The sequence below is a fragment of the Spermophilus citellus genome (genome assembly GCF_964194105.1).
Source record: "Spermophilus citellus genome assembly, chromosome: 8".
NCBI lineage: Eukaryota > Metazoa > Chordata > Mammalia > Rodentia > Sciuridae > Spermophilus > Spermophilus citellus.
In genome coordinates this window covers 64066362-64089969 of record NC_138189.1, presented here as the reverse complement: position 1 = coordinate 64089969, position 23608 = coordinate 64066362, and the positions used below count along the sequence as shown (strand labels likewise).

The following is a 23608-nucleotide window of genomic DNA, read 5'->3' as shown; positions in this document are numbered from 1 at the left end:
ACCAGTTTTTTGTTTGCTTGTTGTTTCTATAAGCTGTGTGGATGGTGAAGTCTTTAGAAGGAAAACTGGGTCCTGCAATACATGGACTCAAACCAGGATCTTTTCATCGTGATTTCTAGAGAAACTCTCTACCAGGGCCTCTTAATAGATAACAAAGGATTGAAGGGTTTTGGAATATACCATACTCTTCCACATAGGAATCACTACTAGAACCTAAAGTGGACCTTTCATCTGTTTTCCCACATATAGATCTGAAAATTATCTCCCAGCATTTATAAAGATGCTCTTTACCCTGCCATGAAAAGAATGCAGACATCCCAGTGACAGGTTAGTTGCATAGGGCATTTTGTCTAAATGAGTTCTTTGCTCAAGAAGCCCAAAACTTTGCAGCTAAATATTTCGCAAGTGATAATCAAAACTTATCTTCTTTTAGACTCAACTTGACTTACAATAAATAAATTCAAATGGGAAAAGGCTATTATCCCTCTCTTCTGCTACCTCTTTCCCTCTTTTCAGTCAATGAAAATAAATGGCATTTATTCAAAAGCATAGTACTTAACTACTAAAGAATGTTAAAAACTTTCCAAATAGTTGCTTTGAAGAAAATAGTCATTTATTGTCAAAGCATCCAACATACCCGGATAAACTATAAAGTTTAATAAATCTTTTCAGAGATAAAAGAAACACATAACTATTCAGACTCCATTTCACTGGCACAAAATTACACTTTGTATTAAAAGGAAATACATATTTACATAATTGATGACATTCTTCATTGAAGCCCATAATCATTTCATGATACATGCACTTTCCCCTGGAAACTTAAATTGAATGGTGACCCCCTTTTTATCCATTTTGTTTACTTTTGTAAGAACACAAGCTGTCATCAAGAAATGCAGAAAGCATCTCATCCTCCTCCATTACTTTATATCTAAAATAAATTTTGCCCTTACATATAATTATTACATCTAAACCGTAAGTGCTTAATAATTTAAGTAGAAACGTATGACAAATGCATCAATATGTTGCAATATATGACATTTTTAAAAATGTACTTTTGTTTTTGGGAAAGTGAAAACGCGTGCATTCAAAAGAAAAACCCCTCCATCAAAAATCCACCATCGTGTGTGTGTGTGTGTGTGTGTGTGTGTGTGTGTGGTGTGTCTCGGGTAAACACTGAATGAGAAGGCTCCTGGGGTTGGGGCACCTTTGTGTGTGCCCTTGTATGTTGGTGCAGTGTTTGGGGGCACAAGGAAGTGGTGGGTGTCCTCGCGTGTACTCCCGCAGGTGGCTAGACTGCCCGCCAGCGCCGGGAAAGCTGAGGTCCTTTCCGTGTCAATTGTGCGAGGTCATGTGCCTAGACAGGTGGTGGCGCTCCCTGAAGGACTCATTGCAAATGGGGCACTTGAGTTTCTCCTCCCGCCGCCGCTTCACCAAGGGCTCCATCGCATACTCCTTTTTGTGGTGCGACCTCATGTGGTACACTAGGTCGGAGGTCATGCGGAAAGAGGCGTTGCACTTGGCGCACCAGTTCTGCGCGGGCAGACACAGCGAGGTGAAGGAGGGCGGCAGCAGCGTGAGCGCCGACGGCAGCTGCAATTGCAGGGGCCCAGCGGCCGCTGCAGCCGCAGCTGCAGCCGCCGCCGAGCTCTTGGGCCAGAAGGCTGTGGCATAGAGGAAGGGGCTCTGCTTGGGCAGGCTGCCACCGCCACTCGGCAGGGCCCCGCAACCTCCGTTCAGGTCCGCGGCCCCCTGGAGCTTCACTGCCAGAGGGTCAGCAGCGGCCGGGTAGAGTCTGGTGGGACCCACGCCGTCGCCGGGATGGCAAGGCTCGAGCGCGCCCAACTTCTGGCCCAGCACCAGCGGGGACAGCTGTGAGAAGGAGCGCGCTGGCTGCGAGAAGGCGCTTTTGCGTTCGTCGGATGCTGCGCCCTGGCCACCGCCCGCACTACCTGAACCTGCTGACCCCGCGCCGCCCCCTGCGCCACTGCCTCCGGAGCCGCCCAGCTGTGGCACCGAAGTGAAGGCGCTGCCCCGCGCGGGACTACCGCCCTCCAGCCTGCTGGGCAACGGGCCCCCGGGCCGCGGGGCCAGCAGCTTCTCCGCGCCTGCCGGAGACGCAGCCGCTGGCGTGGAAGAGCCGCCGCCACCACCTGTGTCGTGGTCCTCGGCAGTGGTGCTCCCACCATCCACAGTCGCCTCCTCCTGCAGGCCGGCCCCGCGGCCAGCCTTCTTCACCTCCACGAAGGCGCTGCGCTTCGCCTCGCCGGTCTCCGGGCTGGGTGGCGCGAAGAGGCGGCCGTTTTCTTCCAGGCTGAAGTAGCTGCCAGAAGCGCGGTACTGCTGCGGCGTGCAGACCAAATCCTCCTTGGAGGCTGGCAGGGGCCGCTCGGCGAAGCGCGCCCGGCCCCCCACCAGCCCGGCCCCACCGCCACCGCCGCCCTCCACAGCCTCCTCCGGGAATTTCCTCTTCCCTTTGCAGACGCCGGTGGCGATGCCGTCGGGACTCAGCTCCGCCTCCTGGTGGCCTGCACTGCCGCTGCTGCTGCTGCTGCTGAGACTTTGGACCGGGGAGCAGCTGCTGCCTCCCCGGGAATTTTCCAGTTCCCGGGCCAGGTTGTGAAAGTCTGTGGATGGCTTTGCGCTGCTGCCGCCGGCGGCGGCGGGTGGGTTGCTGCTGTCCGGAGAGGGGGCCGGGTAATGATGGATGGGGCCAGCCTTGCAGAATTTGGGACCCGGACCCAATGGCGTCTCCTGTTGCTGCTGCTGGTGGTGGTCTTTACCGCCTCCTCCGCCCCCGTGGTCTTTGGTGCCCACACCGCCGCTTTGTTCGTCGTGGGGACTCAGATCAGCGCTGTGAAGTCTCTTGGGGCAGCGGAAACGCAGATGCGCTACGTAGGGGAACTCAAACTGGAAACGTTGGCTGCATTCCAGGCATGTGTAAGGGGACGACCCTGCTTAGTGAGCAAACACCACACACGCACAGCACATGATTACTCAGCATCTCTCGCAGGCCACTTTGCCATCATCCCCTTCACAAATCCACTTTTATCTTTCAGGGTCTGAGTGCCCGAGAAAAAGAATACACCATCTGACCTTATCTAACTTTGCCTCCTGCTTTGGGGGAGTACAGTAATCAAACACGTGTGCCCCTACCTATCCTCGCCTGTCTGTCCCAGTTTCATTCTGTACTACCCCTCAGAAGCTTCCTGTAAGAGTCGCAAAGGTAGAAAGGGCGCACCAAGGCGCCCGGGTGAGACCCCGCTGTTCCCAGTACCTCTCCCCAGCTAGCGAGGGGCCCTCATGCAGGTCGCAAAACCAACCTACCATTCATTTTGTTGTGGGATCTAGAGGGGCAGAGTAAGAGTAACTCAGTCAGTTCTTTCCCGTACCAAACTAGTAATTCCTCATCTTTGGCAATCCTGCGGAGAGAGCGGTAAAACAGCTGTCCGTTTTTGATATAGGCTTCAAGGTTCTGTTCTTCTTTATCTCTGGCTGATTGGACCAGCCGCAGCCACATGAGACCTTCTGAGGAACCATTTGCCGCTGAAGTGTCTACCTACAGTTCAAAATAGAAGAAAGAAGACAAGAGAGAGGGGAGGATACCCAAATGAGAGAAAGAAACCAGAGAAACTAGGATAATTTCCTACGCCTTTTCCAAAGAATCATCTGAGACCAAGCTTCCAAAACTCGACTAAGTTGGAATACATACCTATGTTTTTAACCAGTAGACAGGAAAACCATCCTTTGAAATTTTACATCAATCATATAGATTATTTAAGTGATCATTTCCACATATTGGTTGAATACTAGATGAGGAAATTCCTTTTTACAATATAAATTAGTGTTCCTCTCTTCAGAATTTATTTCCAAATTACCTTACATTACTAAAGTCTGGAGAATTTTGTTTGGGGAAGTAAAAGGCAAACTTAGATCTTAGAAATTATTCTGTGGCACTCATCTTCCTAATTTTGGCATGGACAATTAATGGCTTTTCTTTGTAAAGGAAGAATAGGAAGTGAGAGGCCTGATCAAATTCAAACATATGGACTGATGCTATGCTGTCAAAACAATTAACGTCCTTACAAACTCTGGTCACTAGCTAATGTTATCAAAAGAAAGTAATACTTAAGAGATGGGGAGGCCTCCTAGGTTGGAAAGTAAAAGTACTCACAGAAAGTACTTAGTATGCAAATAGCTTTAGTCCCAGTGAAATTTCCCAGAGAGTTTAGGAAGTCACGTTCATCAAGAGGAAAACCCAGAACTGAGATACTGATTCAGACATTTCTAGCATTCCCTATCAAATTTTGTCATGTATTCCAGAAAAGCAGTTGACAACAATTTGAGTTTAATTTTTCTTCTCTAATTTTAGGTGTATAAACAATATTGCTTGCATTATTGCATTTTCTACATTTAAAACCTGTCTCTACTTGTCATTAAAATGATTCTTAGTCCATTTTCAATAGGACTTTATCCTCATACACCTACACAACACCAACGGAGACTTACCCGAAAGATATAAGGTACTGTTCTCTTATCAGTGGACTTGAGAGCTATGAAAGCTATGCTGTCATACAGGGAAGTATGGCTCAGAACACAGGGACCGAATATAGCATTCTCAGGGATGTCACAGGTTGTGTAAACACTGGTAAAAATATCTGTCAGACATTGTTGGACAGCCTTGGCATCTCCATCCCAGATGCCCCGCTGGATGCCTGAATCCTCCATCACTAGAGAAAGATACACAAGATAGGGAAGTGAGTTACATTATTGCTTTTCCTGCTATGAACCCAGGCAGAGCACTTCCACTACAAGACAGATTTTTCTTGTACTTGCCTGATTTTTTTTCCTAGCTCATATGTTTAAAATAAAGCAGATTAATCTGGCATATATAAAAGATGCCAACTAAGAAGTAGTTTTCTCTTCTTCTTCTTTTTAAATTTAATAATCAGAATGTTAGGAGATCCAGAAAAGAAAAGAAAGAGCTAGGAAAGACTAGATCATTTATTTGTGCAGTACTTTGGCAATAGAAGGAATTTGGGATGAAGATAAGGAAAGAAAAACATTTTTTTTAAAACCAACCTATATCAAATTTCTTAAGTGAAAGAAACTTAACCCTTGAAGAAAAGATCTTATGTTTCTATATATTGAACTGAGTGTCTAAGAGCTGTTTTTTTCCTTTTCTTCCAAAGAGGGAAGCAGCATTAGCAAGCAGGCGGAGACAGCCGAGCATGGCGAATGGATTTCAAGTGGAGTGTCAGGGCCACTAATTCCGTGTCAGCTAACCTTTCTCTGCAGCCTACAAGAAGGGATGTATGTCTGCTCATTACCATAATCCAACACTGTCCCTCCGAGGCTTTAATTAAAAGCAGCAAGCAGAGGTAATTATTTTTTTTCTCGACATGCTTATTTATGGATGAGGGTGAATCCCAGTTACCTTGTTATACAAGAGGGTGTATTGAGTTTCCTGTGGCCCATGAAGTGAGGAGGTACAGGGCAAGTCTGAGGTGTCCCCTGTCTGAAATACCGTGTGTAATGACTGGTGAATTCTTTTTTCCCCAGATACGACCCTGTTTGGGCAAGAGGGGGCAGCCCTGCTTGAATAGTCCTCAGTGGGCTCTCCAGCTGTTTAATCCGCAGCAGTTTAGAAAGTAAAGCCCCAATGGAAGGTTCTCTATTAAGCTGTCATAAAGGGACATTTCCCTTCCTCTGTCACTGGACACCCCCTACAGGGCTTATCACTTAAAAGAAAAAAAAAAAACCCTCCAGATATTTAAAAATTTTAGACTAATTCTGAAGTAGCTGCATTGTTTGCTTTTTATGACTAATCAAAATATTTCTCCAAGTTGGTTTTCTCCTAATCTAAAGGTAGTTTTCTCCCACTGTTGGCAATGATCTGTTTATATTTTGTATAATTTAAGTAGCGGGAAAGAGTAGAACTCATTCTTTTCCTGCAAAGCTATACATTAGGTAATAATATTAGCAAAGTCTATTTTTATCTTAATGTCTATTAACCAATTAGTTTTTCAAATGTGATGACAAAGTAGTGTCTTTTTCTACATCTTCCTTTTCAGCTAGCGGAGCCTAAAACTTTGGTCAGCCTTTTCCCGTATTCCCCAAATGGCAAGTGCTGGTCTGTATCTGCCAGACAGCAGAAATAAAGAAAATACCCATAAAGTACAAATTTTATTGTGCTACACAATTTATCCCCGTGCATTTTAAGCCCACACGAGGTAGCCTTCCTCATGTCCAATTGCAAATTAAAATGCATTTTTTAAAAAAGGACTTATCTTTTCAAGCGAATCCTATTTTCCCTTTCTCAATTTCCTGCAGTTTAGCGTTTTATGTTCTAATTTTTCTCTTCTTTTAAAAGTCTCTTTCACACAAGCGTTTCATTGTGCCTGGAGGTCGCCCGCCACTTCGGGCAACAGAAGGGACGCAGTCATTAAAATGCAGTTCTACCTAACAATACGGTGAAAAGGTCCTCGCTATGCCGCGCTAATAGCAGTCAGCTTAGCCACCGAAGCCGCCACGAGCCTCAAGCCGGTCACAATAACCCGTGGGCAAGAGCCTGGGCTCGCTAACTCGCGCGCAGTCGCCTTTGCGACCCAACCTTTCACAGCTCTGCGTCCTGCTCTAGGCCCAGGGTTCTCATCCACCAGGGGGATCCTCCCCAGAGCCGACAGGACTAGCTGAAAGCTGGTCGCTGCTGCCGGTCGCTCGCCCTCCCCTCTAGGCAGGCATTGTCTGGCTGCCGCGCTCTGCCCAGTCCCTTGCTTCTCGGGCAAAGTGCTCCCCAACAGCTCCTCCCTTTGTATAATCTTATTGGCAGTAGAGATCCCCTTAATAATCATTTTCCCCTGCTCTTCTAGAAAACCAGGAGAAGAGGACAAAAATTTCCACTCTTCCCACCAAACCTGCCTTCTCCCATCCCCCTCCCACATCAATGCAAATAGACTTACCAGGAATAAGGTCAGAATCTAATCGCCCAAATAAGGCCACCTGGACCGGGAAGATGCAATCGAGTGTTTCTTTTTGCCTATTGTATCAGTGTATTTCCATGTCAAGAGGTGTTGGTGTTGCTGTCTTGTAGTCTCTTCCTAAAGAGAGGAGAGATGAAGAGATGGGGAGAGAAAGATGAGGGGAGGGTAAGAGGAGAGAGAGAGAGAGAGAGAGAGAGAGAGAGAGAGAGAGAGAGAGAGAGAGAGAGAAACGGAGAGAGTTGTACAGATGGACCCGATGCAGTGACTGACTGGCACGCAGACACACACTTTTTGTTTGCTGCACATAATCTGCCCAATGACGCGTGACAGCCCACGTCCCCTCCCTTTAACTCTTTGCTGGGCTGGGCGCTCCCTCCGGCGCCGCCTGCCTGGAAGCCTTCTCCCCGGCCTGCTGGAAGCCTTCTCCCCAGTCTGCCCCGAGCCTCAAGAATCCAGAGCACCTTCCCGAGTGGCAACGCTTCTTCAAGAGCAGCCGATCCAACTCTACCTAAAAGCTTGGGCCCTCTGGGACTGCTAGGAAGGGGAAATCAGTTTCAGGATCGGAAAGAAAGGTATCCAAAAGACTGTAGACGGGCTTTTTCCGTTTTGCTGGGATTTTGGAGGACCTAGGTCAGAGACCTGGACATGTAGCATGTGCGTGGACCCCGCGCATGTATCTCCAGAGTTTGAGTTCTGTGGACCAGAGAGGGTTGTGGGATTATTCAGGAGGGATTCTCGGGCCACTGAGCTGCAGCTGATTTTCGAAACTATTGCCTGGGGTGGGGTGGGGATGATAAAATGGGGGTGGGGGTGGGGGTGGGAGCTGTCTTTACAAGTGCTCACACTACTAATCCCTCCCCTGCAAAATTGGAAAGGGCCGTACTTGGGTGAAAACTTGGCTTAAGCTTCCCGTGGCCCAGGAGATGGGTAAGGGGATAAAGTGGGGATGTCGCCAGACCTCCAAAGGGTACTTATACTGGTCTTCGGGTCCCAGTACACTGGTACCTAGGCAGGGACGGGAGGGCATTCACGGGAAGAGCCCAAGTTACCGGACAAGATGTTTCTGCATTTACACCCTCTGTGTTATGGGTTCTGAGTAGTCCCCGAGGGGTCCCATAATGGGAGTAGCCAGTACTGTAAGACGTCGGTGTGGGAATGATTTAGAGTAAAAATTATTACCGAGATGGACTCCAAAGAGCTTTTTCACGTCCAGTCGGTGATGGAGGAGTGGATGGAGTTGCCCAGGCCATCTCCGGAGCCTCATTTGTGCTCTAAGCTACTTAGAGGCTCCGACTTACCCTTTAGTGCAGCAGCTGATGCTAATGACTTGAGGTCTTTAACAGCCTGAAAGTTGACAATTTCGCAGGGGCCTTCGGGGCTCCTTTTCACTGTTCAGCTCTCTATTCCTAAGGGAAGAAAGACCTTTGGGTGGTATAGCTGATCCCTCAATTCCCACCCACACTATCACTACATTGAAGTGGGCAATCTGTCAGCTTTAGGATAAATCGGATTGTGTAGCCGGCTAAAGGGCAAGAGGCAGAACCACGATTTGAAGAGGAGACAATCTTGGTCAGGCTCCCACCCCTGGGGTTGAAATAAGGTGAGTATCATAGGGGTTGGCAAAAAGCCTCTTACTGTGTTAGTTGGATCCATTCACAGCTCTGAGACCTCTCCCTATAACCCAGGGGTCAACAAGGCACTGAATGTCTTTCCTTGCAGGTGCCTGCCCTCCATGGAGGCAGGAGATGGAAGGATCTTGCAAAGCAGAAGTGAAGTGTAGGGTAATTTCCCAATGAGTTCATTTCCATAGGGCTTCTTCTCCCAGTTTATCTTACCTGGTCAGCACCCCACACAAGTTTGCAGTCCTTCAGATCAGACAGAGCCTCTACCTAGATTAAGGTGGGACCCAATAAGGAAAGGGCTACAAAAATCTCCATATATGGGAGAAAGGGCAGAATTTTCCCTTCACTTGCAGGTTAGCTACTGATTGTTCAAAGAAAGCTTCTTGAACTGCAGGTTTTTTTTTTCATCTTAAGGTGTCATTTCTCTTATGCAAATATATGCAGTTTTAAGTAGTTTGGCTGAGTGACCCCCTAATAACAGAGGCTCAGTATAATGAAGGCTAGCATGTCTGCATATGAAAATCTGCAGCTGTATTTAGTTATCTTGATGGCTGCTCCATCATGTCTCATATTCAACTGTCCTCTCCCCATCCCAATCACTTCTTTAAAGGACCGGTGGGAGAGTTACAAATGTTGAAAAGATTGCTTCAAACATCTGGGGACAAAACCACTCAAGACTGAAGAATAGTGGCAAGATTCTTAAGTGAAATGAGAGAAGAGAAGAAAAAGAAAGAACGGGAGAAAAAGGACAGCAAGTTAAGACTCAAAAGTAGCCAAAACAGAAGTGCAGTCCTGCAGAAATCACAGCAAGATGCAGCGTGTGCTGGGGTGGTGTGAGGGTAGTGTTCAGGAATTTAATTCCATTAATCTGAGGAATAGAACACTTCTTTGTGCCTGTTTTAGCTATTCTTTAGAAAACACACAGTTTGTCTTTTTCAGAAAAAAGTCATCTGTCCATGCAAGCCACTTTTGTAATCCTATCACACACAGTAAATGTAAAAGCATCCACTCCAGAAGATGGGCATTTAGAAAAGAAGCTCTAAATGGAAGACATTTTTCTTGTGCCTTGCTTTTTTTCTTAAGTATAGAGAATTTCTCCTTTCTACTTTATACTATGTCTCTTTTACATATGAGACCTTGTCTCCAGTTTGTATAATACAAATAGTGTTTCTGGTACTTAAAATGGGGGTGGGTAAACTTGACCTTTAAATCTCAAGCTAGAAAAGGACTACAATTGTATACATCAGAGAAAGGAGAGGTTTATTGAGAATCTGGCCTTCAGATGTTTCATCTCAGTTTCTTTTTCTTTTTCTCTTTCTTTCTTTTTCTCTTTCTTTCTTTCTTTTTTTTTTTTTGCCTAAATTAGATTCCTTCTCCTGCTTTTTAAAAAAATCCTCACATTATATGGATCCAACCAACTCTTTGTTTTATGGACCAAATGACTAACTTAACAACAGCAATAAAAATCAAATATGGGTAAGAAATTCATGCTTGGAGAGTTTTCCAGTATTTTAAGTAGTACACATTTTACATGGTAATATAAATGGTGTAAATGACAATCATTAATAGTAGATTTTAAAAATCACAAATTATTTTTATTTCTCTAGAACTTCACAGGTTAGAACAGGTTAGAATGGTGCATAAACTACTTTGAAATCACTTACTGGAATTCAGTGATACTAAATGAAGGGTTGAAGAATTTATTCAGTCTCAGACAGTACTATAAAAATATACCTCAGTCAATAGTTTTATGTAATTGACACAGAATGATGGGTTTATGCATACATTTGGCGCTCTTTTCCCTGGGATTTTATTTCCAATTAAGTGGTTAGAAGAATGACAATGAAGAGTATGCTCACCTTACTCTGCTTTAGTAAGACTTCTTGTAATCATGGTAAAAATATACACGTAGACAACTGCAGTGTTGTTGGGAAGAGAAGTCTGGAGAGAAGTTGATGAATGATTCTGAAGTGGTGCCTTTTATGACCTAAGTGAGAGGGTGGAGAATGAGTGAGAAAGGAAATCTGACTCTCAGTGAATATCAGAAGAATGCTCTTTCTCTTCCAGGGTCCAGAAAATATCTTAACTTCTGTAATAGGAAACAAGTAAAAATAACCTTGCAAATAATCTTACTTTGAAGATTATTATCCTATAAAAATGAAAACACATTGTTTTCCTATTCCAGGTCCCAGTTCATCCCTTCTAATTATTTTTCCAAAGCAATTAACCAGCAAAGGTTTGCTTGTCAAAAGTGTGGCAATTCACAGTGAAAAGAAAATTGCACTTGAAGACAAGAGGATGCCAATGAAGCAGATGAAGCAGACGGTGGCAGCTCTTCCCTAAGTTTATTAATTTCCCACAGAGAGGTCTGTGCATGGGGCTATTGGGAGTTGTGGGAGACAGAGAATGGAACTTCGTGGAGAAGTATTGCATTACCTAACCCTGACATCCAGAATAAGGAACTTTCTAAGGGATAAACTTGACTGATTACTTGTACATGAAGGAGAAACAGAAATAATGGTTTGGTGGGTGGGGAAAAACCACCAGTCTTGTGCCAAAAGTGTTGTTCAGAGGGTTGTTAACTCACTTCTTTTGCCTTTTGTCAGGAGAATGATAATTGAGAGTTTAAGAAGGGAAAGTGGGGAGCTGGGGATATAGCTTGCCTTGCATGCACAAGGCCTTGGGTTCAATCCCCAGCACCAGAGAGAGAGAGAGAGAGAGAGAGAGAGAGAGAGAGAGAGAGAGAGAGAATGAATGAATCTTAATCTGATTATTTCTTTATTATATCTTGATGAGTCAAGAAGAGCTGCTGCTGAACTGCATAAGGGTTTATAGGGAATGAGGGGGGCACCCTATATTTTTATAAGTATATAGGTATACATGACAAGCTCTGTTTGGGTCTGGTCATTACACCAAGTATTTGGGTTGGTTCACTGGGTGATAAATGAGTGGATGTTACTCGGGCTGGTCCTGAGAAAGCCAGAGACTCAGGAGTGGATAATTCTGTAGACTTGAAGAAGGTCTTCAGGTTTCTGACTGTAGAAATCATGATTCTGGATTCACTTTTGTCTGCTTCTCAATAAACACTACTGTTTTAATGCTGATGATGATACCACTAGTATTATCATCATGATGAAAAATCTCCCTTTCTCAAGTTTAAAATCTTTATCTGTGAGGAATGATAACTCCATTTACACTTCTTTTGGAGTTCATCTGAGAGCTAGTTAGAAAGTTTTGTGTTGCCCTCTCCTGTTAACCTCTACTGGATTTGACTTGTAGTCAACGGCTCAATGGCTTCAGTGTATGACTTTCAGAAGAGCTAACAAACTAAAGTGATCTACTACAGATCTGAAATCAATGCCTCATGCTCATCTGTGTGTGATTTTTGAACCAAATCAAATATCCTGATCTGCTAGAGTACCCTAGCTTTTATGCCCCTCCCTAAGATAAATGTCTAGAGATATAGCAAGGAACAGCTGGTTTTCTGTCAGTCTCACACATTCAAAAACTCTTCTCAGACTCAGACACCACAGACATTGAGCAGATCTCAGAATAGGGTTATGGGGAGGAAATAGAGCCAAGTCATAGTCTCATAGTTGGTCAGTCAGTCAGTCAATCAGTCACATCAAGCCTCCTCACTCTCTGGTCCAGGTTTTCCATACAAAGGGATCCTGGAGGTGTCTAGAAGTATCAAATGAGATTTTTGAGAAGACTGACCATAGGCCTTGGGAATGACACCAACATGAGAGGCTATACATTAAATTTCTTCACTCAACCAGGAAGAAAGAACATTATCCCCAAATTCAGCACTTGAGTTTCATCCCTTTTCTTCTCCAATTTAGGTTTGGTATAATTCCTGAGTTAATAAGACAGGCACTGATTTACAGGCAGTGTGTGCTTCCTGGGCAGACTCTTCCCTAGCATTATATTCCAACTGGCCTTCTGAATTGTGCACTTTGACTGTGAGAAATCAGGTTGCTGGCAATGAGGGGGCAGAAAGCTTTGCTCTCCTGGGGAAGGGGTCTAGGCAAAAGGAACACATGCTCAGGCCTTTTTGGCTTGGATGTACCCATGGTGTACTTCCCTGAGACCTGAGGAGACAGAAAGTGATATGAACTAGTAACCACAAATATGATAATTTACATTGCTTTGTAAATATCCAGACACCCAAATTGCTTCCCTGATTCTAATGCCAATAAATCTATTTGAATGAAGACCATCTTTCATAATTTCAATTCAAATGAATTGTGGGTGTTTCATAAGTTAGCATCAGTAGAGAATCTCTCCCTAAACATTATATAGAAAGCCTACTGCTTTCATCAGATTTTTCAAAAGCACTTAAAACTACCAGTGTGAGTCTTTTTTCATTGCTAATACTTGGAGAAGTAGTCTTCTAAAGAATTCAAAGATCAACTTGTCACAAACAATAGTAACATCATAAAGTCTATAAACAATACTGGATGTACATTACCAAGGGGAGGAACTAGTTGACAGGAAGGATCAAAACTTATATTTGTTCTCTTGAACTTGAGTGAAAAGCTACTTACCACACTCTTGTATATAATATAATAAATAATAACATAACTAAGATATCATTCATAATCTCTAATATTTTAAGAAAAAACTGATTTAAAATGAATACTATCCAGAATTTCCAAATAAATCCTTCATAAATTCCTAAGAATAAATACACTAAATATAGTGACCAGGATATTGATATTTTCTAGGCCTAGAACTCAATTTAAATACAAATAGCATTGTACTTGAGAAAATATAGTCTTGTGTGTTCACATGAGCACGTCTGTGTTTAAGACATCTAGAGGTAAATATTGTCAAAGGTAGTCCTAAAGAAAAAGAAATTTCAGGACTGTAATTTTCATTGGCTGCATGTTCAAAAAGTAGCTAGTGCTCCTGTTTTCATGTGAGATGAGTTTGTGTGAAGTAACATGGTAGAGCAATGGGTCCTGGAAAGGCAAGTGGATAGAGTATAAAGAATATATTGAGTATAATTTTACTGTCTAACACCTTATGTGTATATGCACAGATGCCCCTCAAGCATAATCTAGAGTTTACCTAGGCCCTAGGAAATTAACCTTTCCAGATAAGAGGCTGGGGTTCCCCTGAGCTTGTGAAAATATCCCAGAGAAAAAGCGACTGCTCTCAGAGTGCAGCGGGTTCCACTTCTTGTCTGGGGGACTGAATTAACTGCTCTGTCTCCAAGACCCCTAACAGCTGAGTGGAGCCCAAAGTTTGGATAGCAAGGCAAGAACTGCTAGACTGGGCAATTTCTGATGCCTGAATTCCATGGTGCCTATGTCTCAGTAAAATGCCCTGCGACAGAACTAAGAATACATGGCCAAATGTCAGGCTTCAAAGTAGGCAAACAGGTCTCTCTAAGAGAGACAAGGCATCTGGCAGTACCTTGAAGGGCACACATCACTTCCACTACATTGGCGTTCATTTGCCAAAGAATGCAGAGCACTGATTTGGAATGTGACCCAGGCTGGACTAGCCCCCATCAGCTGCGGAGATCACCTTACAGAAACAGCGTGGGCAAACCGTGAACTCAAGGCAGGTGAAGGCCACGTGGTGCACGCAGTGCATTCCAGATGCAAAGCAAGAAGGAAGTTCAGTCCCCAAGGGCCAGCCGTGTTTCCCACGTTCTCTAACCTATCTCTTCCTTAGGGTGCCAACACTTGCCTCCCCTTGGCGATCACTTTCCGCGCAGAAAGGCGTTCCTAGGGCAGGGTCTGAGAGAACAGCAATGCCTTTCACCCCAATTCTACCCTTTACCTGCCGCTGCTCATGACTTTCCAACGTTGGTCACCCACGTCCCTCTCGAAGAGCATTAGTCCCTGGTCCCAACTCTTATTAGCTAGGCTGCGGGTGACCTAGCTCAGCCTTGGTTTCCCTCCAGTTGAACTAAGGTTGGCAAGCGCTGCCTCCAGCATCGCAGAGAGGACTCAGTAAGGCAACCAGGGCGAGAGAGTTTTGGAAAGCCAGTTGCTGAGCAGATGGTAAGGGATTACTTCCAAGAGCCAGGGTTACTTTCATTTCAGTCTTGTACATCCCGGGGAGGCCTCAATACCTTTGTTAACGAACATTCTCCTTAGTTAGAAGTCTAGGGTACTGACCAAAGGACCAGCAACTCAGGCTCCGGCAGGCCACCCCACAACTCCACCAAGGGAACCGGACTGCCTGGGTTCGACTGGAGACCCCCTAACGGGAAGTTAACTGATATATGCTGTACACGTGGACTGAAGGCAATAAAGGAAACCATTTCATAAAGTTATTGTGAGGGCTGAGTTGCAACTTAGCAAGCACAGAGACCTTCACTACCTTCACTTCTTCACTTTTTTTTTTTTTCACTAGAAAATTGGGGAAGCTTATTGAAGCTTTTTAAAGCTTCGCCGAATGAAGGCTGAGGATTTCTCCTTGTTGCTAGGAGATCGGATCGAGGTACTGGTGGATAAGTAGGCAGGTGGAATCTGTTCAGGATCTCTACTACCTCTGAAAGACCTCAAAGTTCCAATAAGCAGTTAGCCATTATCTTGCGAGTCGCTCCACCCCACACTGGCTTAAAGAAAGAGCAACCAATTTGCTCTGAAGGTCTGGCCTGGCAGATAGAGGTAGGGCTTCTCTCCCCAAACACACCCCCAATGCCCATTCTAGAGTCCTTTCTTTAGGCCTCCTTGAGGCGCCCGATTTGCAGCTTTGGAAACTCAGGATGGCAAGGTCTGATGCAGGGCGACTTTGTGGAATGAAAAACTTGTGAACGCGACCTTGGTTAACTCAAGCTCAGTGGCCAAAAGTCAGGGACTGCGAAAGATGCGGTTCAGAACAGAAGCTCACAAAGGAGCGGGCCTGTGGTCCGGGTGGGCGGCTCCGGCCCTCCCCTACACAGGGGGACCGCAGTTGGGCCTAGCTCGCCAGCCACGTGGTTCTCACTCGATCCCTAGTAGGGCTACTTTTTCGCGAGGTCGCTCTCAGGCTCCGCTCCCCGCGCCAGCTCGCGGGCCACACTGGCAACACTGCAGCAGAATCCGCGGACGTATATAGAGTCCCGGGAGCCTGGCAGAGCCGCGTCTTCCAATCCCACGCTTTTTCTGCGCAGGCGCAGCCCGGAACAGACCAGTTGCTTTAGCCCCCACACCCCATTCTCAGACTCTGTGAAATCTCCAGCCCTGCCCCGCGACCCGGTCACAAACTGTCTGATGTGGGTTCCCAGTATCTCCTTCTTCTAAAGGATCCAAGAAGCAGTAATAGTAGAACGCGAAATTTGGGGTTCTGAACAGTTAACATTTGAACTCCGGGTCTTAAGTCTACAAGCTGTGAGTCTTTTGAGTTAATCACTTAACCCCTCCGAACTTGTTTTCGTCCTTTGTAAAGTCCTTAGTAAAAGCATCTAACTCATAGAGTGAATATTGCAGGAGTAATCCTTGATTCAGGTGCCAGCTGGGTGACTTACTCTAGTTAGCATCTCTGGACTGCTTTTCCTGTGAAGCAGAGGGCTTTGTGATGATAGTAGCACTTATGTCAAATGGTCATTAGAAGACTGAAGTGCTATAAGGCTGGCACAGCATTTGGCCTAGCACATAGGAAGAGCCCAAAGTTAGTCATTTAAAGCCCCTGAATGCCTGCCTTTTATTTTTAAGGCTTATCTCCCCTGTTACACCTTTTCTCTTCTTTAGAGAGAAACAAGATACAAAGGTGCATGTTGGAATTTGAGGTGGTAGTGTTTGAAGAGTTGGGAGGAAGCTCTTTGTGGCAGAAAACTAGGTGACCTTTTGGGAAGCTGTCAGCCTGGCTTTTCCTCTTCAGTTTCCAGGGGCAAGGTAAAAGAATTGGAAAGGCAGGGGAGAGGGGCTTGGAATAGGAAGGTGCTCAGCAAATGTTTCTTGATTGAAAATGGCATTTCAAAAATCAAGGAGACAAGGAGTCTGGAGTGGGAAGGGAAAGCCAGAGTTGGAATTGGCTGCCACCTCTTGGTGCCAAGCTGCCAGTAGGCATGTGGGTCTCTCTGCTAGGAACTCTTCTGTATGATATTATGGCCTCTGGGAGAGGAAGACCTCAAGGGGACAGGTTCTGAGGGCAGGAGAAGGGGTGTATGGAGAAGAGACATATCTCAGCAGTAGACAGAGCACACCTTCACACAAGAGAAGTGAAACTCAGGTGAGAGGAAAAGATATGGACATATCTTGGGGGAGATTAGGCCTCCAACAGAGGGTTGGATTTTGTATATCCTCCATAAGTTGAAAATTCAATTTGGAGTTCAGCATGTTAGGCTCACAAGCACCCCTCAATCATCTCAGAGGTCTGAGCTTTCAGAGTGGGAAGCATGCCTGCTTCACCATATGCCCCATCATTTCCCCTCTCCTTCAGCATCAGTATCCTCCTCTAACTTTTTGAATAGGAGCACTTAACATCCTTTTTCCCCTTTACTGATAATAGGATAATGGATGACGATGTTTTACCCAGCAACTAACAAGAGGTCCAGGAAAATATGGCCCCAAAGAGCATTTAAGACCATACCCTTCTGCTCTTTTCCTGAGGGCAGAGAATGCTGATGCAACAACCACGAGGGTGTTCTATAAACTTCTGGCTTTTAGTCTGCTCTACCTTCAGACCCTGACTAAAATGTGTTGTTACAGAAAGAAGAATAAAATAAAAATAAAAACCAATTCCTCAGCGTTTGACCCCCAGGGCAAAGGAGACACTGGTGAGAAGGAGCCACAACTTGGAAAAAGATTTATTTTTCCTGGCCATAAATCTCATCCCCTTGTTCCTCTGCCCAACGAAGCATGATAAAGTCCTTTTCCATAAAGTATTCAGCATTAGAGCCACAAAGCTCCCCCAATCAGTAGCCATCTGCTTCTACCATAACTGCTGCTCCTGAAGCAGGGAAAGCAGCCGCACAGAAAGGGCACCACTGTTAGGCTGCTGGACAAATGAGGAGCCTGAATAGCTTTGGTTTTCCTTGTGTATCTGTATCTATAGAGACAGGAAAAGAAAGGCCGCATTATATTGATACAACAATTGTAAAACAAAACACGGAAGAGGCATCTAAAGGGCAATATCGCATGCATCAAGGGTCCCCAGATAAAAGGGGCTCTAACAGATTTATAGAAACCTTTAATTGGTTTTCAATTGAAAGCTAAAGAGGCTGGAGGGAAGCTGTGAAGAGTGGCAAAGTGCTCTCCTTCAGCCGTCTGGAGGCATGATCGATTTCATGGAGGGAGAAAAGAGGAACCCCTGAACCGCCCCGCCGTTGGGCTTTCCTCTTTGGCCACTGATGTGATCTTAGAATCTCTCAAACACATTCTCCCGCTTTTCCTCCTCCCTCTTTCAAACCAGTGGGCAAGTAGAGGAGGGAGAAAATGAAAAAAAAAAAATCTAACTAGATCTGGGGGTGGAAAAGGATCCAAATCCTTGCGAGGCCTTTTTGAAAATAAACAAGAGTACCCTCAACCCCGCCCCAATTCTTTCTATTTCTAGACTCAAACCGGAAAAGCTAAGCATCCCAACAATCCTTCCACTTGGTGCGTAGAGAGGTCTTTACTTGCGCCTGCGGGATTTACTTCAGTGCGGGTATCTCCACTGAGTTCGCAAGGCGCGCCTCATCCTTCACCCTTCCCTGTGCTGCGGCCGGCGGGGGACCCCACCCCCACCCTCACCCCAGCCTGGTAGGGCAGTGCCCACCCACGCGGCAGCTCTGGGCGTCGGTCCGTCTGTTCCTAAAGCTAATTTATTGGCCCGACCCTCCATTATCATTTTGAGCTTCTTAATTAATCAAAGATAAAAGGCAATGGCGCAAATTACGATTATGAGAGAACTGGAAGACGGTTTTGAATAAAATGGAAGAAGCGAAATATGATTAATTGAATGACATGATAGTGAAATCTCAAGTGCGAGGAACAGGTCGGGGAGGGGGGATGACAAACTGATTCATCCGTGTTGCGGGTGAGCCTCTCCTCTGGCCCTAACATCATCCCAAAGGGACAGCCCCCAAATGAGGTCTTTTGGGTCCCAAGCCTTAGAAAGGGAGAAAACGCCTTTCCAACTCTGCTCTCAACCCCACTCAGCGTCTAACGCCCAGCTAACCCTCTCCCCACCTCTGCAGTAGCGCCGGCGACCCCATCGAATTTGACTAAGGAGCCCGAGCCACGTAAGGAGTGCCCTACTCTATTATTAAGCGAATGTACCAGGAGTTTCCTCACTGTTTCCTCCTGTCCTGTCACTTTCCTCTAACAGAGGCTAACTCAGTGAAATTGCAGGAAAACAAGTCTAGTAGGTCAGTGGTCGCATTGACTCCTGTAAGGGATTAATAGAGCCCTTGTCTGATGCTGCTTTCCAGAATTATGTTTGGGATTAAAAGGCAGACACCGCACAGGCACACATTTTGCATCCTCTGGTCCTTGTGATTAATGTTTCCGAGGGGATTTATTCTGGGAGCTTATGGAACGTGCTCGCGGGGTCTAAAGCCCCATAGCCGCGTAGCAGGAGCCTGTCTGAGGGCACAGTGGGCACGCGACAGCACGCTGGCAGATTAGAGGCAACGTCAGATGCGTGCGGAGATATGACGAACCTTTTAGTGTCCCTTTCTTCATCTTCCCAACCCTGAAAGTAGCTGCTTCGGAGGAAAACTAAGGACTATAGGGGAGGCTGACCTTAGGTCTTTTGGGATGTGTATAAAGGGATACCCTCGTGTGTCCTGACTTTTTGATGGGAGGTAAGGGCTGAGTACCAAGCTATTGAACTTCATGCATCCGTCCAATAAGGGGGACCACAGATCTGTATTTTGGGGGAAGCGCCGCACCCCAACATATCACTCACTCACATAGCAAACTGTTGCTGTCTCCTAACCCCGGAACAGAATGACGTCAACCTCCAACAGTTGCCTTCCTCAGGGCTGCTTTCGGGGCCACCCAGGGAGGCACCTAGGGAGAGGAGCCTGAAACACATGACCTCCACGCCACCTTTTAGGGGCACATAAAACCTCACAGAATCGGTGTAGGAACCCAAGGGGGAAACACAATATACAAGGAGGGAATCGGAGAGAAGGAAGAAAACCAGGAAAGAATGAGGGTAGGGAGAGGGGGGAGAGAGAGAGAGAGAGAGAGAGAGAGAGAGAGAGAGAGAGAGAGAGAGAGAGAGAGACTCTGAAAAAGAGCGAGCGCGTGCGAGGGTGGTAGTGCGAGCAGTGAGATGAGAGGAGAAAAATGGGCAAGTAGGTGGTCGCGGCTGGCGGTAGGCATTACTGCTCTCAGGCAGAAGGGGGCACCTTTCCGGTCGAAGCAGCCTTCGGCTGGGCTGGGCGGGACGCCCAGGCAGAGGCCGCCTCCTGCCCGGGTTTTGGGGTGCTGGGCGCCCCCTTCTGGCGTCCGCGAAGCCGCTCCCTGCTGTCGCGTGGGTGCTCTGGTCCAGCAATTGACCCTGGCTCGGTGGTTGGGACGGGAAAAAAAGGACAAGGGAGACAGTGGGGGTAGGTGGGGGTAGTCCCCAGTGTCAGGCTTCCCCATCTATTCCCTGAGCAGCTCTCTGCGGCTTCCTTACCTGCGGCCGCAGGGCTCCTTTACCCAGAGCGAAGCTCCCGCGGGTCCCTCGGCATCCCGGCGCCACCCGCCGCCACACTCCCGCCCCAATGCGAGCTTGCGGAGGAGCCCGTCTGCCTTGCAAAGCGGTCCGGCTCTCCGCCGCAGCAGCTGGGAGGGAGGGAGCGACCGCCGGCTGCTGCCGGGCGGCGTCTGGGGGCCCGCGAGCCGAGCGCAAGAAGCCGCCATCTGGAGCCTCAGCAGCGGGCGGGGGTGGGAGTGCCAGGGAAGGGGCCTGGCGACAGGGCCCCCTGGTGCGAGGGGCAGGGGTGTGCGCGTGGGAGCGGCGCCTATCGGCTAGATTGATGGCGTGTGTATCGTGGGAGGGCGTGTGTGAGGGGTATGGCCCCTGCGGAGGAGGAGCAGAGGCCTGCCTCTCGCAAGGGCCCCGGATTCCGGGGCAGCCCCAACTCCCAGGTTGAGAGAAAAGTGCGGGAGACCAGCTTGGCATCCTCCCCCGGGTCCCCAGCTAATCTCTTTCTGGGATTGGCGATCTCGCTGGGAGAGGAGAACCAAAACACTCCTACAGGCGCACGCACGCCTGGTCGGTCAGAAGCGGTTTTCTCATTTCCCTTTCCTCCCACCTTGTCCATCCCACTCCAGGAAACATTCCTTTCCAAACGGCAAGGATTTTTGGACACCTCCAACCTAAGAAAACTACTTCAGCCAGGACGTGGGACAGGCACTGGTAGAATATCACCCTTGAGGATAAATACTGTCCAGTTTCCAGTGGACTGTGGAAAAAGAAAGAACAAGGGATGCTGCCAAAGGGAGTGGGGTGTGGGCAGCAGGTTAGCTTGGAAGAAGAGAGTAATGGGTGGGGTGGGGGGAGATGGGGAGTGTGGTATCTATCTATCCCTCCTTCAATTTCAGGTCCTTTCAGTGTTTTTATTTCTTTAACCTTTTAAACAAATTCCCTTTCTTGAGTCTGGGTGGGGGTGGGGAGCAAACTCGTGGAAGAGTGTGGAGGAGGCTAGGGGAGATGTTTTGGGAACTCAGGACTCCAGTTTCTATGCTATCTCTGAGGGAGACATCCTCCTAGGTGTAAGGAGAGCTGGTTGGGCATATGGACAGTGGCGAATGATCTGAGTACAATGAATGAATGAATGAATGAATGAATGAATGAATCACAGAAGAGGCAGACTCACTCTTAGCCGAAGGCATTAAGAGACACCCCCACCCCCAGCTGTCTCATGTCCGGCAGAATGGCATTATGTAAAAGATCTGGCATGTCACCCAGTGGCACATCTGGTAGGTGTAGATGGCATTCATTAGCACGGGGCTTCTACTCTGCGGCATGCCAAAGCTCTGACAGAGATGCCCGCTGCCAATCATTCATTCGCTGCCAATCCCAGAGCGCGGTCGGGCGGGATGGCTCCCTTCCACTCTGGCACCCGGACTGGAGGAAACAATGTGTTGAGATATGAAAAAGATGAAAGCGGAGAGCTGAGGATGCGAAGCACCCAACAGATGTATCCCGTGAGGAGATAACGGAGTGAAGAGTCATTTAGCAAGAAAGCATATGCAGGATCTCAGGAGGGAGGCTTGGGCAGGGGTCTGCCTTCCTAGGAAGTCAGGGGAACCCTCTAGATATCTGGAAGTTGAGGTTGTTTCTCTGAAAGCCAACTCCAAACCCCCTAGCTGCAAGACTTTCTTCTCTCTCTCCTTGGTTTGTCTCTTATACCTATGTCTATCAAGAAACCTACAGGACTCTGAAAAGATCAACACCTCTACCCTTGTCATAGCTTTGGGATGACCAAGATAAAAAGTGCCTACCTGTTTTGTACACTTTGCAGCATTCTCTTGGACATGTAATTTATGTTTGGAGAGGAGGATGCTGGGTTATCTTTACTGTACTTGAAAAGACAAACACCGTTTTTCAGTTCCTAGCCATTCAAAGGTGATGAAGATGAAAAAACAAACACATTGTTTAAAAGGCAAAGGAAAATTAAATTCAGAATCTAGGCTAGAGGTTATCTTAGACTGAGTGGTGATTAAACTGGCATTGGGTGTATTGCTTTCCTTTTGCCATACACGTTATATATATTCTTTTTATCCATTCAATATTTAATAAAACAACAGCAACAAAACTCACTTTTTAGAATTTGTGGGACTCAATATATAAGTTGAATATAAGCTAACAGCTTTTTATTTTACATATTTAGTAACTTTGAATGCATTGGCTCATGGTCATAATATAACTGTATAGGCATGTGTGTATTATATATAAAATTATGCATTTTAAATACATGCTATAAAATATTTGGGGCATATGCTACAAATTTATTCATAATTTACCTGAAATTCAAATTTAACTGGCATCCTATGTATTTGTTTGCTACCTAGTAACCTTTACATTTATCTAACAACCTTGAATATGTCACAGTAAAACTGCAATGATTCCAGGCATCACATCATAAAGAAAGCATAAAGAAAGGGATGGGACAAAGAGCTGTGATTGTTGTCTTTTATCAGCAAAAGGGATACTTTCACTTTTCATTAGCAGGACCTGAGTCATCTGGCCATTGCTATCTTCAAAGTAGCCTTGAAAGTGTAAAAGGATAGGGAGGACTGGGAAGGGTTGTTGGGTTACAACCAATGGTTTTTTTTTTTTATTATTATTTTATTTTTTTTAGTTCTCGGCGGACACAACATCTTTGTTGGTATGTGGTGCTGAGGATCGAATCCGGGCCACACGCATGCCAGGCGAGCGCACCACCGCTTGAGCCACATCCCCAGCCCACCAATGGTATTTATAAAAAAAAAAAATCTGAAGGGAAAGGAAAATTAATGTTTGCACAAAACAAGAGTTGATTATCAAGCTTTATTACAAGTAAAAGTCTCAAAGTTATTTTTTTTTTAAATTAAGTCTTGTGTTTTTCCTTATAGTCATTAAAGGGATACTGTACTTGAATTTATTTTTAAAAAATATTTAGTTTTCAGTTTTAGGTGGACACAATATTTTACATTTATGTGGTTCTGAGGAAGGAACCCAGTACCTCATGCATGCTAGGTGAGCACTCTACCACAGAGTCACAATCCCAGCCCCTTGAATTTAGATATCATGAATTTCATCAAATTGTATTTCAAAATAAGGACTTGGGTTTAATCAATACATTCATTAAAAAGCTAAAAAATTGACTTATATTTAAATAAAATTAATCTTTGCAATAAAATATAAATAAAAGTTGTTAGAAAAAACTTAAATGAAATAAAGAAAACAGCTCTTGTTAGAAATACTTGAGTTCAATTCCAATTCTGTGTCACTATGTATGTGACTTTGGGTATTTTACTTGTTTAAAACATTTTCTTCATCTGTAAAATGGGTTAATAATGTTAATGCCTTGAAGAGTTATCATGGGTTTTCAAGATTATGACACACATTGAAGATTTTAAAATATGCTAACTCCCA

The 23608-nt window shown here is 45.9% G+C and overlaps 1 protein-coding gene across 1 annotated transcript; it reads right to left on the bottom strand.

The window, feature by feature from the left end:
- Window positions 1–627: 627 nt before the first annotated feature.
- Window positions 628–20627, bottom strand: PRDM8 (PR/SET domain 8). The gene is made up of 7 exons (XM_081304814.1): window positions 20159–20627; window positions 10465–10592; window positions 8282–8389; window positions 6963–7100; window positions 4510–4730; window positions 3328–3559; window positions 628–2954 (listed from the first exon to the last, which is right to left on the bottom strand). The coding sequence occupies exons 5-7, from the start codon at window positions 4726–4728 to the stop codon at window positions 1336–1338; spliced, it is 2070 nt and encodes a 689-aa protein (XP_081160940.1). The 5' UTR covers window positions 4729–4730; window positions 6963–7100; window positions 8282–8389; window positions 10465–10592; window positions 20159–20627; the 3' UTR covers window positions 628–1335.
- Window positions 20628–23608: the final 2981 nt, after the last annotated feature.